At 40.3% G+C, this 15533-nt stretch overlaps 2 protein-coding genes across 6 annotated transcripts in view; one reads left to right on the top strand and one right to left on the bottom strand.

The window, feature by feature from the left end:
- The window catches only part of LOC125431614 (T-cell receptor-associated transmembrane adapter 1), a 54116-nt gene extending 53028 nt beyond the window's left edge, over nucleotides 1-1088 (bottom strand). For both annotated transcript variants that reach the window (XM_048494583.1, XM_048494584.1), the window contains exon 1: nucleotides 791-1088. The gene's annotated coding sequence lies outside the window, so the exon portion shown is untranslated. The remainder of the gene's footprint in view (nucleotides 1-790) is intronic.
- A 60-nt stretch (nucleotides 1089-1148) lies between these two features.
- Nucleotides 1149-15533, top strand: part of CIP2A (cellular inhibitor of PP2A) — a 32320-nt gene continuing 17935 nt past the window's right edge. Inside the window, exons 1-10 of one of the 4 annotated variants that reach the window (XM_048494578.1) lie at nucleotides 1149-1476; nucleotides 3368-3515; nucleotides 3781-3893; nucleotides 5714-5808; nucleotides 6455-6551; nucleotides 7996-8118; nucleotides 8649-8821; nucleotides 10063-10138; nucleotides 11047-11271; nucleotides 13598-13757. In XM_048494578.1, the coding sequence (XP_048350535.1) occupies nucleotides 1375-1476; nucleotides 3368-3515; nucleotides 3781-3893; nucleotides 5714-5808; nucleotides 6455-6551; nucleotides 7996-8118; nucleotides 8649-8821; nucleotides 10063-10138; nucleotides 11047-11271; nucleotides 13598-13757 (1312 nt within the window). In that variant the 5' untranslated portion in view covers nucleotides 1149-1374. The remainder of the gene's footprint in view (nucleotides 1477-3367; nucleotides 3516-3780; nucleotides 3894-5713; nucleotides 5809-6454; nucleotides 6552-7995; nucleotides 8119-8648; nucleotides 8822-10062; nucleotides 10139-11046; nucleotides 11272-13597; nucleotides 13758-15533) is intronic. The other 3 variants (XM_048494579.1, XM_048494580.1, XM_048494581.1) reach the window with 3 other exon arrangements.

Genomic DNA, 15533 nt, shown 5'->3' with positions numbered 1-15533 from the left:
AATTTCCTTTTGTGTAAGTATACATGAGATTAGACTTAGTCCAATATAAAAAACACACAAGAGAGTTCTGTGATAGCTTAATTTATCGAATGCACATGTTTGCTCTAAGGAAAGGGCAGCATTTATGGTCCTCCCATTGTCTATGCTATCCCCACAACAGCCTTGGAAAATAGATGGTCACACAGTAAACTTAATGGGAAGTGAAGTCATACTCCCAACACTTTAAACATTACACCACACTTTATAAATTGGAATATGGTTCCACATACTGGAACTACATTATCAGATGCATGAATCATTCTCTTTACTTTGGTTAGACAGGTACATGTAGAAATCTGACTGTGAGACAGGGTGAAAAAGTATATCAGTATCACATTCAATGCTGAGCTCAGGAGAATAGAAGATGCTATAGGGATAAAGTGCAAGGATGAATTATGCCATATCCCTCCCTGCCATGTGCCTGCAAGCGAGTCAATTGCTTTCCCAATAGGTAAAAGTTGGATCTCTAGATCCTCTGAAGATGCCAGCCACAGATGCAGGGGAAACGTCATGAGAGAATGCTGCTAGAACATGGCCGTACAGCCCAGAAACCACACAACACCCCAGATCTCTATGGATCTTCATAAATTCCAATGATTTTTCCATTGAAGCAAAAAAAAAATATCCCATACTGATCATATCTTAATCTACAGGCAACGACACAGTCATAGCGTTTGCGGATCAAGCCGTTTATGACCCACAACTTTCACATTGCCAAGGAACATGATTTGTTCCCTATTTTATACACCACCTTTTCCCAACGACCCAAAGCGGCTGACATCATTCTCCTCTTCTCGATTTTTTTGCTGACTACACCCCCGTGAGGTAGTCTACGCCTGGGACTAGCCCAAGCTCCACCAGAAAACTTCCGTAGCACAGCGGGGATTTGCGACTGGTTCGCACTTGGCCAACGAGGTGGTCCATCGCACTACTCCGCACGGTATGCCACACTCTCCTCGAATACAGAGCCAGACAACTGGCCCCTCCAGCTTATTCAGTAGGAAGCCAAGCCGAAATGGGGGCGGGACACGTTCAGCTGTGAAAGGAAGACGTCCTGCGTGGCGAGAGCTGAAACCACAAACGGAAATACCTCGAGCGCAACAACAAGCGCCCGCCTCCTCCGCTTCGCCGAGCCTACCACTCAACCCACCCCCTTCCCCAGCGGGCCTTCAACGGCCTCCTTTCTTGTCGTTCCCGACATGCCCCGGGGTTCTGGGCGGCGCCGCGCGCGGCTTCTCTGAGTGGGCCCCCGCATCAAAATGGCGGCTGGGGCGCCAAATACGATTTCCTTGCCCTAAAGAGGTGGAAGCAAGGACTGGTAGGAGAGGTAGCACCATGGATGCCTCAGCCAGTATGAAATCGGTCTTGCTGGCCGCGTCCCAGTACCGGGCTGCGCGTACACAGCCTAACGCGGCGCTTTTGCAGAGGAGTCTGGAGGTGAAAGACAGCTGCCAGGGACCTACCGGGGCTTACCTTCTCCTTTTCTTGCCTCCGGTGTTATTGGACTAATAATAGGGGCTTGTTGCGGGGGAGGGGTCCTTTGGATATTGACATGCATATTTATTTATGAAGTTGAAACTTCCGATTATTGTTTGCCTACCATACCTTTAAAAAACCCTAATTGTACTCATTGTAGTGTACCAAATAGGTACGTTCATTATCATATTAGCCTGAAACGGCTTATTACTCCGCTTTAATTTTCCAACTGTTATGCATCTGATCACCAATTATACCTCCCCATTCCCAGTGAAGAAGTAACTCAATAGAAGCAAAGACTTTTATACGATTTTTTTTCTGAACTGCTGCGTCCGCTACTAACTCTGTGTTAAGGTATCTATAGTTGGTTTTTGGCTATGTGTGTGCGCTAAGGGCCACCAAGTTGCTTCTAACTCATGGCAACCCTATGAATCAAAGTCTTCTAAAACATCCAGTCATTGACAGCTTTTCTCAGTTCATGCAAACTGAGAGTCATGGCTTCCTTAATAGAGTCAATTTATCCCAAGTTGGGTCTTCCTCTTTTTCTGCAGCCTTTAACCTTTCCTAGCATTATTGTCTTTTCTGGTGACTCACTTTCTCATTATATGACCAAAGTAGCATAGCCTCAGTTTAGTCATTTGAGCTTCTAGGGGTGGTTTAGACTTGATTTGATCTGGAGCCCACTTTTTTTGGTGGTCTACAATACTGTCATTCTCCTCCAATATCACTTTAAAAAGGAATCTACTTCCTTCCTGTCAGCTTTATTCATCCAGCTTCATACCTATGCATAGTAATAAAAACTACTGTAGCATGAGTTGACTTGATCTTGGTTGCCAGTTACAGATCCTTACGCTTAAAAATCTTTTCTAGGTCTTTCATGGTTGCCCTTCCCAGTCTCAGTTTTATCTGTTTCTGCAGTGCTTTTTAAGAACCAATGATGCTCTCCTGTTCCTAGTCTTTCTGTGCTGCTGTCAGTGTTACTCTTCATTGGGATTCTTGCTTTGATTTTCTTTCTGCATATTTCATAAGGCAAGAACTGTATATATTGATTCAAGTTCCCAGGTAACTCACAGATCTAGCTACCAATGTGTAGGTAAGATCCAGCATGGTGTACTGCAAGAGTCACCAACTTGAAACACTATGGTGGCTGCAGGCTACCAAAGCAATGTTTCTAAAAATCTGCACAGCCAATCAAATCTTCAGTGGCCAATCTGATACTTTACTGGGCAAAAGCCTCACCCACTTTCTAAAAAGACTTGGCAGGCACCATGAAAGGTGTTTATGGGTAGTTTGGGGACTCCTGGTGTAGAAGAAGAAGAGTTTGGATTTATATCCCCCTTTCTCTCCTGTAGGAGACTCAAAGAGGCTTACAATCTCCTTGCCCTTCCCCCCTCACAACAAACACCCTGTGAGGTGGGTGGGGCTGAGAGAGCTCCGAGAAGCTGTGACTAGCCCAAGGTCACCCAACTGGCATGTGTGGGAGTGCAGAGGCTAATCTGAATTCCCCAGATAAGTCTCCACAGCTCAGGCGGCAGAGCGGAGAATCAAACCCAGTTCCTCCAGATTAGATACACAAGCTCTTAACCTCCTACGCCACTGCTGTTCCCTAGCGGTTAGTGGTTAGACTTAGATTATTGGACTAGGATCTGGGATACCCACGTTCAAATCCCCACTCTGCTGTGGAAACTTGTTTGGTGATTTTCTCAGTCTAACCTGTTTCACGGGAATGTTGTGAGGGTAACAAAGAAGAGAAGAGACTTTAAGTCTCACAGTTGGGGAGAAAAACAAAATATAAATATTGAAATAAATAATTGATATACCCTATCTGTTTGATTTGTTTTTCTTTTGCCAGGTTATTTCAGGACTGAAGGTGACAAGATTGTTTGCATCAAATCAAACTTTACCAAGTGAATGTCTTAGCTGTTTAGTAGAACTCATTGATGACCCAAATACAAGTTCTGAGTTAACCTTAACTGTGGTTGGTTTACTCTCTCAATTAGGTAAGTAATTTACTTATAGTTAGAGACATGAAACACAGAAGCAACTAAAATGCCTTCTTCAGTTTGAGAAACTGTTCTCTTGTTTTTCCAATACCTCCAAAGAAAATTTTAAAATGTAAGCTACAGCTGCTGATTAAAATATAAGTGGTAGTGGACTGATCTTGTTTTTTTAAGGAAAAAAGATTTGCTTACTCTATCATAGTAGGCCTGTTGCTTTTGATCTTGAGGATATCACTGATGTTTCAATTATATGTTTGTGTATTAGTTTCAGACAATGAGGCCCGAGAAACTCTTCAGAATACTTACAATCTGGGTAGTGTTCTAGCAAATGTGGTTCATCGAAGTTCTATCAGTGCTGCTGATGTGGTGTTACTTCCGGTAAGAATTATAACATTTTGCTGACATTTTAATATAAGATTAATGTATGATATAAGAAACCAGATACATATAATGCATAGAAGGTTATGCGAGTCATAAGTGATTTAAGATTTGGCAGTCATACATGACATATTTGCAATTTAAGTGCTGGTCACGTATCCATGGCCCACCCACCCTGGCGGAGGGAGGGGTGGCATGCAAGGGAAGGGAGGGGGCCCGGCATCTGGACATGAATTGAAAACAGTTTTGTAGGAACCAAAAAGAATATGCCTCTCGCTGAGGCTTATTGTATACTGTGACCATGAATTTAATATTTGTGATCTCTAATAATCTCGGCTGCAGCGCCTGGACTCGCCCCGCTGGGTTACACGCAGGCCAGCACTGCGGGGGACGTGAAGGCTGCAGAGGAGCCTCTTGCAGCGGCAGCGGAGGCCGCAGAGGACTTGTTCAAAGAGGAAGGCAGGGGAGAGAGGAGTTTTAGGCCCAGCAGGGCTCGCCCGCCTACAGCTGAGGCAGATGTGGGAAATGGGCTGGGGAAGCAACTGGGACGAGGGAGAGAAATGAGAGGGCAGAAGGGATATAAGGAAGTGGGAAAGGGAGAGACAGGAGCTGCCGCAGCAGCAGGGAATGTGAGTAATGGTGTGAAAAGGCAAGGGTAAGGGATAGATCAATGGTGGGAAGTAGGAAGGAGGGAAGAGGACCCTGTAGCCAAAAACCCCTGCCAGAACCTAGAGCACGGTTTAGGCTGGTCCCAACCCTGTGAAGTAACGGGAGAGGCACACCCCTGGAAACTCCTCTCCCTGTGAAGCAACAAGGGAGTGAGAGAGGGAGGGTTCGAACTCTCAGGTCAGCCAGGGGAAGGAGGGCAGAGAGGCCTGCTAGGACAGGGGTAGGGAACCTGCGGCTCTCCAGATGTTCAGGAACTACAATTCCCATCAGCCCCTACCAGCATGGCCAATTGGCCATGCTGACAAGCTTGATGGGGTGTAGTTCGAGCCTCCTGGAAGCTTGCCAGGTCTGAGATGGCAGAAACTGATAGGGTGGTCCCTAATTTCTGGAGAAACCGCGGAGACCCTGAGAACAATGGGCAAGGGCTGCCGTGTAAACCAGTTTCTTGCCTCCTCGGGCCAGTTGGAAGAGTCACCGTCTGGGGCGACCAACCCCCAGGTCAGGGAAGGAGAGAAGGATCAGCCGCCCAAGAACCCCGGGCGAGGTGGGGAAATGCCACAACCTTTGTAATGATGTCTAGAAAATTTGTCAGTCAGATTCCAACCATCAAAATGCTTGGAAGAATACTGCTGATAGATGTCCAGCTGTGGCAATTCATATACTACAGGGTTAATTTTTTAAGATGAGTTATCTGGCTAGTGCATAAAGCAGCAGGGTACTGGAGTACATCACACTGTTCATTACAGTATGACATAATTATTTGATGTTCATAGGACCAAAAGGCAATAACATTATTTTAATGCTTTGAAAACCAATTTTTTTAGTCAGACAAGATGGAAAAAGCTTAGTGTTTAAATCAGACAAGCCATATTAATTACTGAACACTAATTTTGCTTGTTTTTATAACTGTATATGAGTGGTTTAATATAAAAAAAGTTGTTTTGTTATCTGTTCTGCACTATACTATGAGTTTGAGTTTTAATTTACTGTTGGAATTAAGCTTGATCTAGTTTTAGATCTGAAGTGCAATACAAATGCATAAAATATTTATCTTCATGGGAAATATATCTTGAACCTCAAAGAATTTCTTTTTGTTATACATTGGGATGAATAGTGAATATGTTCAATTAGCTTATTTTTTATTTCTTTAGAGTATTCAGCTCCTACAGAAACTGACCTACAGTGTAAGAGTATTCCATGCCAGTGCTAACATTGATGAATTAATTTCATTTCTAATGCATCGTATGTAAGTATCCTTTTCAGGGAAAATATTTACTTGACTGATGCATTAAACTCAAACAGGGTTTTTTCAGTAAATGTGCAAGATTGTGCTGTCTCTTGTGAAATAACTCAATTTTTAAACAAGACCAGGTCTTGTGGAAAATTTCTCCAAAGCTTTATCTTTTCTCCTGTTCTCAGACTGTCTTCTGTGCGAGTAGTAGTTAGGCCTAGGCTTGTTCAGAACAAAACTGCAGCATTCATCTTTAGGCTATTTGCTATGTCATTAACAATAGCTGAACAGATCACCTACTAGCAAACACCCTGTCCAGGCAATCCTGCATATAGAGAGCAAAGCCAAGACCTATCTCTGTGTAAACCAGTGCCACATCCCTGCTTTTGTTTGTATACTTTTCCAGTGGTGGAAGTAACAACTGGAGTTGTCCTTGATAGGAAACCGTGGTTTTACACTGTTGCTCAAAGTTTGCAGAAGAACAGAATCTGAGCATATGATGAATTAATGAAACGTGTGTTCTGTTATGTGGGACCAGTCTGCTAAATTGTACAGCAAGGTGAAAATTCATTTAAGGAAATGACTTGTAGGAGTGAATTTATTCAAGGAAGGAAATTTAGAGTTTTGCAAGACATTTGCTTATTCTGGGCTTTTATTTTAGTCAGTCCACAGAAGATGAGCTAACTATACCATGCCTGGGACTTATGGCAAATCTGTGTCGACATAATCTATCCATTCAAGCACACATCAAGTCATTGGTAAGGAACTTAATTGTATCTGATTGATGGAAGAGAAGGCTATGAAGTCTCTTTTTAAAAAATTTGAAGTCTTCCAGTGCAATCTTAAGCAATCTTAAATCTATTGGCTTAGGTGTAACTGTGTTTAGGATCACACTGTTACTGCCCAATCCAGAGGCCGCTATGATTGGGGATAGCTCTGCTGTTGCATCACCACCTGAGGGCTTTCAGGTGGTATGGGGATGCAGCAAAAAAGGGGAAAAAAGAACCACCTGAAAGTCCTTCATAGGGCTGAACAGAGTTACCCCACCCTTTGGGGGCCTGGGTTGTGGTGTTCCCAGCTCTAAAGCTTTGGTGGAAGCCAACTGCTGTTGGATCCATCCCCAGAAACAGTCCATGCTCCCTGCACAGGCATCCATTTGGACACCAGCATAGCTCTGGCACCACCCACTTTTGGGTTTCACTGCCATAGAGCTATGGGGTGCCTGGACACCAGCAACTTTGTCCTCTCCATTGGTGGAGGGGGCAAACGTATTGTCGTGGGCCTGCTCTACATCTGGCCCATCTGGAAGAAGTGAAAGTTGGGAGAATATGCCCTGGTTAATTTGGGATTTTTTTTCTTTGCTAAAGCTGTAAATATGTCTTCTCTTGTCTATCTTAGTTGTGTGTTACTCAAACCAGAGCCATTGGAGAATTGGACCTAGACAAAAAACAGCATTTCATATTTTATCATTATAAAGTACGCGTAGCCTTCTGTTGACGGTTTATGCTCACAACTAAATTAAGTTAAAATATTTGCATTTCATGTTACAGAAGATTTACTAAGTAGTAATGGAAAAACATATGGGTTTGAATATATTCAGGGAGATCCATGTGTGTAGTGTGACTTTTTACTGAACTGTTGTATTTACATAAACTGTCTCAAGTGGCTTTTAAAACTTCTTAACCGCTGCTTCTGATATAGTGTGGAAAGGCTGCAGTTGGGTTAACTATAAACATTCTTGTGTGCTGGCATAACAGAATTCTTGTTTGGATTAGTCATACTGAAAACTGCGCTTCCAACAAACTATAAGGTTTTTTAGTTAATGAAAAGTTGTGAGCATAGATTGATCCCTATGATGTCAACTGTGTTTGTACATAAATAGTAGTGGAAGTTGCTATGTATCCTTGAATTTTCTTGATCTGACTACCATAAGTCTAAAGTATCAAAAGTATCAATCTGTATTCATGAGTGGTTATTTTTACCTCAAATCCTTGTCATTTGTAGTGGAAACTGGTAAAGTGAATGTAAAGTTATGCAGTCACTTATAGCTTTACGTAGGAATTCTGCTTGCTTGTTTACAACTAAGTTTTGGACAGTCAATTGTTTTGTTAATATTGTAGCTAACTGGTAAGTGTGGTACATTGACTTATACTGCAGCAAACAAATGAAAATTTTCTTTCACCCCCCCCCCCCCTGCACTAGACCAATGTGAAGGGTTTCTATCGCACTCTGATCAGTTTCTTGGCTCACAGTAGTTTAACAGTGGTTGTCTTTGCACTGTCAATATTATCAAGCCTTACACTAAATGAAGAAGTTGGAGATAAGGTAAGTGTGTGTGTATTCTGTTTGTTTTCAAGTAATGTTCTGTTTAGAAGAAGAGTTGGATTTATATCTGCCCTTTCTCTCCTTTAAGGAGACTCAAAGGAGCTGACAATCTCCTTTTCCTTCCCCCTGTGAGGTGGGTGGGGCTGAGAGAGCTCCGAAAAGCTGTGACTAGCCCAAGGTCACGCAGCTGGCGTGTGTTGGAGTGCACAGGCTAATCTGAATTCCCCAGATAAGCCTCCACAGCTCAAGCAGCAGAGCGGGGAATCAAATCCAATTCCTCCAGATTAGAGTACACCTGTTCTTAACCACTATGTCACTGCTGCTCCTAATATACCTAACCCTTTTATAAATAAAATATTTCTGGCAGGATGTAGAATATCACTCCATCATTCTGCATAAGGCAAGCGTTGTGAGTCTATTTCACTATGTGTGTCTTGACTCATATTTGCTTTAACCATGTTTTATGATTTAGGTTTGCCCTGATATAAATGGCTGCAATCTCATTAAGATTAAAAACAGGATTGTTTTAGCTTTTCCATTCCAGAAACATTCATCAGACTTTCCAGTTGATATTCAACATTCTTGTGAATGGAGATGGAACGCTGACAAGGAAGTATTCTGTTGATCTGCTCATGGATCTTCTGAAGAACCCTAAGATTGCAAGTTATCTTACAAAGTATGAGTTACACAGTAACTTTTTTCAGTTAAGATATTTTCAAGATATTCCTTCATATGCTTTTACATGTGTTACCTGCCCAAATTTCTAAATATAGAAGAATCATGTTTCATCTTAGAAAACTATTTCCATGGAAAACTCTAAAGTAAACAGCAGTGGAAAAATTTAAGCTCTCTCTTTGCTTGCTGTGCTGATTTTCTGCTTGCAGGGAGTTCTTGCCATAGAGACATGTTTATTTATTTTATTTATTTATATATTGGATTTTAAACCGCCCATCCCCGAAGGGCACTGGGCGGCGTACAGCAGGCCTGCAGCAACAATACAATGTTCCAATATGTGATCATCTATCTGTTGTCAAGAGGCCTACATTATATTTTCTTTCATTGTAGTTCTGTACATTGGGAATTATGTGTGATGAACGGGACAGCTTTTTCCAGGTCTCAACTGGTCATGTTTCCCTGTAGGCCACTGTATGTAGGCACCATCTTTGTGCTTTGTACTGGTTGCTGTAATCTGTGTGCATTTAGCTTTGTGCATGTAGGCTCCTATGTAATAATCCTGATCATCCAGGCACTTATGGTGGAAAGCATGATTCTGTGATTTCTTCACCATGTGAAATTATGATTATCATTATAAGACATGTGCTTTTCGGCATCATTAAGAGGATGGGGCAAATCCCATTTTCATGACCTGAAATCTGGCATTGTTTTGTTTAAGTGGAATGGCCTTATTAAAATAATATGAGTACTGGCTCTTTAACTCAGTGCCAGGAGAAAATGAGAACCCACCAGTTAGTAGAAGGAGAATAAGGTGCAAGGTTGAGAGTTTATTTAGCTCTTCTAGATCCCTATGCGTTTTGCAGTTTGCTTCATCAAGATCTTTTATAGAAATTTCTCAACTTTGACCTCTATAGACATTGACAAAGCAAATTGAGAAACGCATAGGGATCTAGAAGAACTAAATAAGCACTGAATCTTGCACCTTGCTGTCCTCTGTTTTCAGCTCAGTGTTCCATGAATTGGACATTATTAACTGGATCCCAAATATTTGTTTGATGCATACTCCCTGAAGGTAACATTTTTTGACACAGCAAGCTTTAGTGCACCTGTTATGACCCATTAATTGTAACTATTACATCAGTTAGAAACGGGGTATGAACAGTGAAAATCCTTCTTGTGGGCTAATAGGAAATTCTGCTTTTAATGATCAAATACTTCAACTAAAACATGAATTACAACTTTTTTTTTGGTGTGTGTGTGGCAATGCAGGTATGAACATTTTCAATCATGCCTCAATCAGGTATTGGGCCTCCTTCAAGGAAGGGACCCTGATTCTTCAGCAAAGGTAATTTTACAGTAATAAAGTACAGGTATATAAACACCTTATAGAATCCAGATACCCCATGCATTCCCTTTATTAATTCCAGCTCCCCATTAAGTGTAATGTCATGCCTTAGTACGTTGATTACAGCTACAGAAATTTACACATGATGGCATTTAGTGTTGTGTTTCATTGTAACACAATGAGTTTAAACATAATTATAGCTATGGCATATATACTTTGTGTTACTGGTCTTTTAAAAAAACTTTTTTAAGAATAAGTCATGTGCTGTAGGTAATTCCAACTGTTATATAGGATGAATATTTTGTAATAAGGAAATCTTTAATTGATACATACAGTTACATAAACATCTACAGTTTTGTCCAGGAGAAATTTCAATTTATTTCCTTTGGAATTGGTGAATAATATATTTCCTTGAATAATATCCCTAGTATACCAAGTGAGAAATATTCTGAAGTTTGGTTTCTCTCTCTGAATTAGTAAATATTTCCAAAAGACAAAAGTGAGAATTGCCTCTGGTTTGGAGACTGGTTGTCTATTGATCAGTGGTAGAGAAGACAAATTGCATATAGAAATCCAAAATATAGCAATCCAAAATATGGCAAATTAAAGGCTAAGACCTCTGCATGGCCAGACCAGCCAGTGCTGATTAGTATGAGGGAGACTGAAGTGTAACTTTTTGTTATCTCCTGCTGAGAAGGTAGGATTTTTGGTAGAATAAAACGACATTTTCAGCGTACTAACATTCTTGGGGGTAATGGAAAAAACAATTTGTTAATGAGTTAATGCTTTGTTATATAAGCTTTTAAAATTGCTTTATAGCAGAAATCTGAACCAGGTTTTGATACTGCTATTAAGAATATTTTGCCTGAGAAGATAGAAAACACATGGAATTCATTTTTTTTAACCAGGTATTGGAGTTACTTCTTGCCTTCTGTTCAGTACCAGAACTCCGTCATGTCTTGTGTCAAGCAGTATTGGAACCAAATACGGCAAGCTGTGGAAACTCAAAACTTGTGTCTCGGTCCAAGCCTTCAGAGCCATCTGTTCTTTTAGTGCACTGGTCAAATCAGCCACTGGAAGCACCTGAAAACTGCTCAACTCTGGCCTTGGAGCTGTTCAGGGAGATATTTGAGGTACCAAACTCTTTTAATACTGAGATGTAGTCATTCCTCAATAATTGAATGGAATGTTTGCTCAAATAAAAGCTCTTTCTTTGGGACATCGCTACCACTTTCTTTGGGACATAGCTACCAAGTAATTCCTAAATGGCCCTATTTAATGTTTTATATAGAACTTTTTCAGGCTACTCCATTGAGCTATTCCCAGATACTTTAATAATTTATTTTTAAATTTATGTGGAAATTATTAGGTTTAAGTCTACAGAAACTAAAAAAAGGCATATAAATTGAACCAAATAAATAAATAAAATATAACAGTTTAAGGTTTTGAACCATGCTGGATTGCATCCCTTATTTATAAATAGCAAATAAAACACCTGCATGATTGCTGTAATCTGGGAACCCTTCCAATCACAATAAAGGCTTTTACAAATATGATCAAGCTTCCAAAGAAATTGCAAGTTCAGGATCTTCCCTAAATGTGTGCACCATATTAGAAGTAAAGACATTAGTAAATTGTAAAATCCACAACTGAAACACAGCCTTTCCTTGGAAATAATCAAAATAAAACCGTTTACATTCTAATATCTAAACAACCTACTTTGTGTATGAGAGCACAGTAGAAAACACTTGCTTATTGAATATTTGTCCCTACATTTTATGTTGCTACAGTAGATGAACTGTTTCAGTCTATATTAAAAATGTGCTACATATTCTTTTGTCTGTGAAGATTTTGTTAAAAAAAAAACCCCGACAACTTGCAAAGTCTTTTTCCATAAACGTTTTTCAAACTAATTTCATTACTGAAACAATCACAGCCTATCCTTCTTTCATATTAACCATATACGTTAATGTTGACGCTCTTCAGATTTTTAAAATTCCCCTACTTAAACATTCAATTTGCAGCTGCCTTCTTTCTGAGAATTAATTAGAATTTTAAGCTTATTCGGTAGTTTTTTTTCTTGGCTGCTGTTTTCATATTGCAGACATAGCCACGATCTTAACAGGCCCTCAGCATACTGACTTAAAATGATATGGTTGCTGCAAAGCAATAAGGTGATACAAGCTGGAGTTGATGATTGGAAGAAATTCTCCCTCCCCCATATTTTTTGGAATGCCATCCTTGGTAATTTATGAAGCCATGCTTCTCTGCATACTTTTTGACTCCATTAAGTAGATACCTTGGTTTACTCCAAGTATCCTGGGTTTCTGCTTTCATATTTGAAATTCAGTTACCTTTTATCGTTAAAATGAGCCATTGGTCTTTCGGTGGTCATGCCTTACCTTTGGAATGGGAATGCCCTTCCCTGGGACTCTGGCCTGGCTGGAGCCTTGCTGTCTTTTAGGTGCCATCCTGTTCAATGTGGAACTAACTCTACCTTATTAAAACAAACAAAAATGAAATCTATGTTAAGTTATGGTGGCAGTGTAGTTTGAGTGCTAGTGTAACCAGAGTGCAAAGAGCATAGTAAGCAAATATGTTTTATGGGACAAAAGGGCTTTGTAGAGATGCTTTACAGAGAAGGAAATGATGTACTGGAAGTTTAGCAGTATGCCAAATGCAAACTATGCTCACATTTCTGGCAGTACACTGGAGACCCAATCGAGATGGGTGGTGGTGATGGAACGGTCATAGGAGGCGTGCAAGCTCACGCCGACACATTTGCCCACCCAGCTGGTGTCAGTGTCACTTATGCTGATTGGGAGGGCAAACAGGGAGGCACAACTGGAGGCTTTCTGGGGGTGGAGCAGACATTAATCACCTGCCACTGGGCTTTGGCCACAGGAATGCTAGTGGCAGGGAAGATGGAGGTGGTGTAACTTTGTTTTCCACTATGGAGGGCTTTGAGGCAGCTGAGGAGGTTTTTTGTTTCTTCTGCCTTTCTGTGCCATCCCTGGCTGCCTCCAGGATCAGGATTGTGTTGTAAGGCAGTTAAGTAGGGTGCTCCTTTGGGTCACTGTCTAAAAAAAAGACCTGTAACAAACAGGGTTGGGCTTATTAACATGCCACTTAAAGTGTATATATTTTCAGATGTACAAATGAATGTTTATATTTGTTCTGGTGCTATAAATTTTGAAGTAGCTTCGCTCCGTGATGATAAAATTATCATCCCTGGATATTGTAATTGCCTTTAAATGAATATTCAAACACATAGGATTGTTATTAACATGCAGTTATAAAATAATGCAATGAAGCTGAAGAGTCCGAAGCATTGAAAGAGGGTGTGTGTCCTGGAGCTTGAGGTACTGTTGAACCTAGAAAACAGATCTTGGGTAGCAGTAGCACAATGTATTCATCTGTGACTTGGATGTCAACAAGCGTGACATGTCTCTGTTACAGGATGTTATTGACACAGGCCATTGTGCTATGGCTGAGCGCTTTGTGGATCTTCTTTTACCTGTTCTTCTCGACCATCTTCATGTTCCAGATAATTCTCTAGAAGACCTGTTGCTGAAGAAGAAATGTGAAAAAATGATGAAAGCCATTGACATCTTGTTGAATATCCTTGATACAAACTTTTTGTAACAATAAGCATACTGTGAAATGACAGTTGTTAGGCGTTGAAGAACCTTGCTTTGAATTGGACCTAAGCATGGAAGCTATAGGAAGTCAATTTGCAAAGAGGTGTTTTGAGAAGAAAAAAATTCCTCTCACCAGGATAACATTTTGATTGGGCAATATGCCTAATAACATTAAAAGCAACTTTAGAAAATTGTAGTGTAGTTGATCAAGTTTTCATGAGGGATGCCTTATATCTCAGTATAGCTTTTTTGTGAGTAGCCTGGTGTTTACCATGGTGAACAGTGTTCATAAGAATAGGAGAAAATGGGACCATAAATTTTTGGACATGTTAGAGGGCAACCAGCAGTTGCAGCTACTTAAAATAATTTCAAAGGATAACTGTGTTGGTCTGCAGTAGAACAGTTAAATTTAGGTCCAGTGACACCTTAGAGACAAAGAAGATTTTTGGTGTATAACCTCTGAAAGTAAAAACTCCTTTCATCTGATACAGTTGAGTACAAGTGGAGATTTGAGTCCTTTTATCCTAGTCAGAAGGTAGGAAGGTTATTGTAAAGAATGCTTGATAAGAAACACTGGAAAATTTTCACCAGGGCGTCAGAAACTTCCTTCCCACCATCAACCTGACCATGAACCAATTGACGCAAGATGCACTTTGTAGACACCACTGTATAAATACACGTTGAAAGCATAAAAACCATCTTATACCCAAAACCTATGGATTGCCAAACATACCTACATGCCTCCAGTCACCATCGTAAACGCACATTGTACCTGTGCATCCTTTACAAGCATTCTCTAGAATGCCACTCCCACCTTCTGACCAGGATAAAAGGATTCTGATTTCCACTTCTACTTTACTGCGTCTGATGAAGGGAGCTTTGACTCTTAAACTAAAGCTTCTACGCTTATGCTAGTTTCTAAGGAGCTATTGGATTAAAATCTGACTGGGCTGCTTAAAATGTTTATCTGGGTGTGCATAGACTCACATATTTTCTATTTGTGCTCTGTCGTCTTTACCAAAAGGTACAATGAACATCCAGAAAACTTAGAGGCCTCAAACTGTGAACAGATCACAAATTTCATAGTTGTATAATGATGTGCAAGGAACTCATCTAAAGTTCAACAAATCAAGAGTAGACTAAATTTCAAACATATGGTTGATTTGTAATTGGACAGAATATTAGTGTGTCTGTGCTCATTATGTTTGCTGCCTTGACCTGTTGTAGTTCACAATAAAATTTCTGGAAATGTTGACATAATGGGGAAAAATATGAGTAAAATTGACGTGTACGCAATGCTTATTTTCCTATCAAACCATATTTTTCTGCTTTAACATAAAATGCATCATGTATAAATTTAGTATATTAGAGTTGTTATTGTTACAGAATTTAAAAATATAAATGTTCTACAAAAAAGAGGAGGGCAAAATACACCCAAATTAAGTGATAGAGGCCTGAAAATGGCTATACCCTCTGTTATCATACTCCCTTCAAAAGAAAAAAAAATCGTAACTTTCTTTCAGGACTTCCTAAATATTCCTGATTTTTTTTTAAAAAAAGTAATACCGGGGGGGGGGGGTGTTATTCCCCACCCTCTCCCATGCCTTCATATCTCTTGTCACAACTCATTGTGGATCTAGGTGTGAAAAGTTTCCTGCTAAATAAGACCTTTGTGTGGTATCTCCAGGGTTTTCTTTCCCCTCAAATATAACTATTATTCAGTTGTGAACTGGTGCATAACATATTTTTATCTA

The sequence above is a fragment of the Sphaerodactylus townsendi genome, linkage group LG04 (assembly GCF_021028975.2).
Source record: "Sphaerodactylus townsendi isolate TG3544 linkage group LG04, MPM_Stown_v2.3, whole genome shotgun sequence".
In the NCBI taxonomy this organism is placed as follows: Eukaryota; Metazoa; Chordata; class Lepidosauria; order Squamata; family Sphaerodactylidae; genus Sphaerodactylus; species Sphaerodactylus townsendi.
The sequence above is the reverse complement of the archived record's forward strand: the minus strand, read 5'-3'. Positions and strand labels throughout refer to the sequence as shown.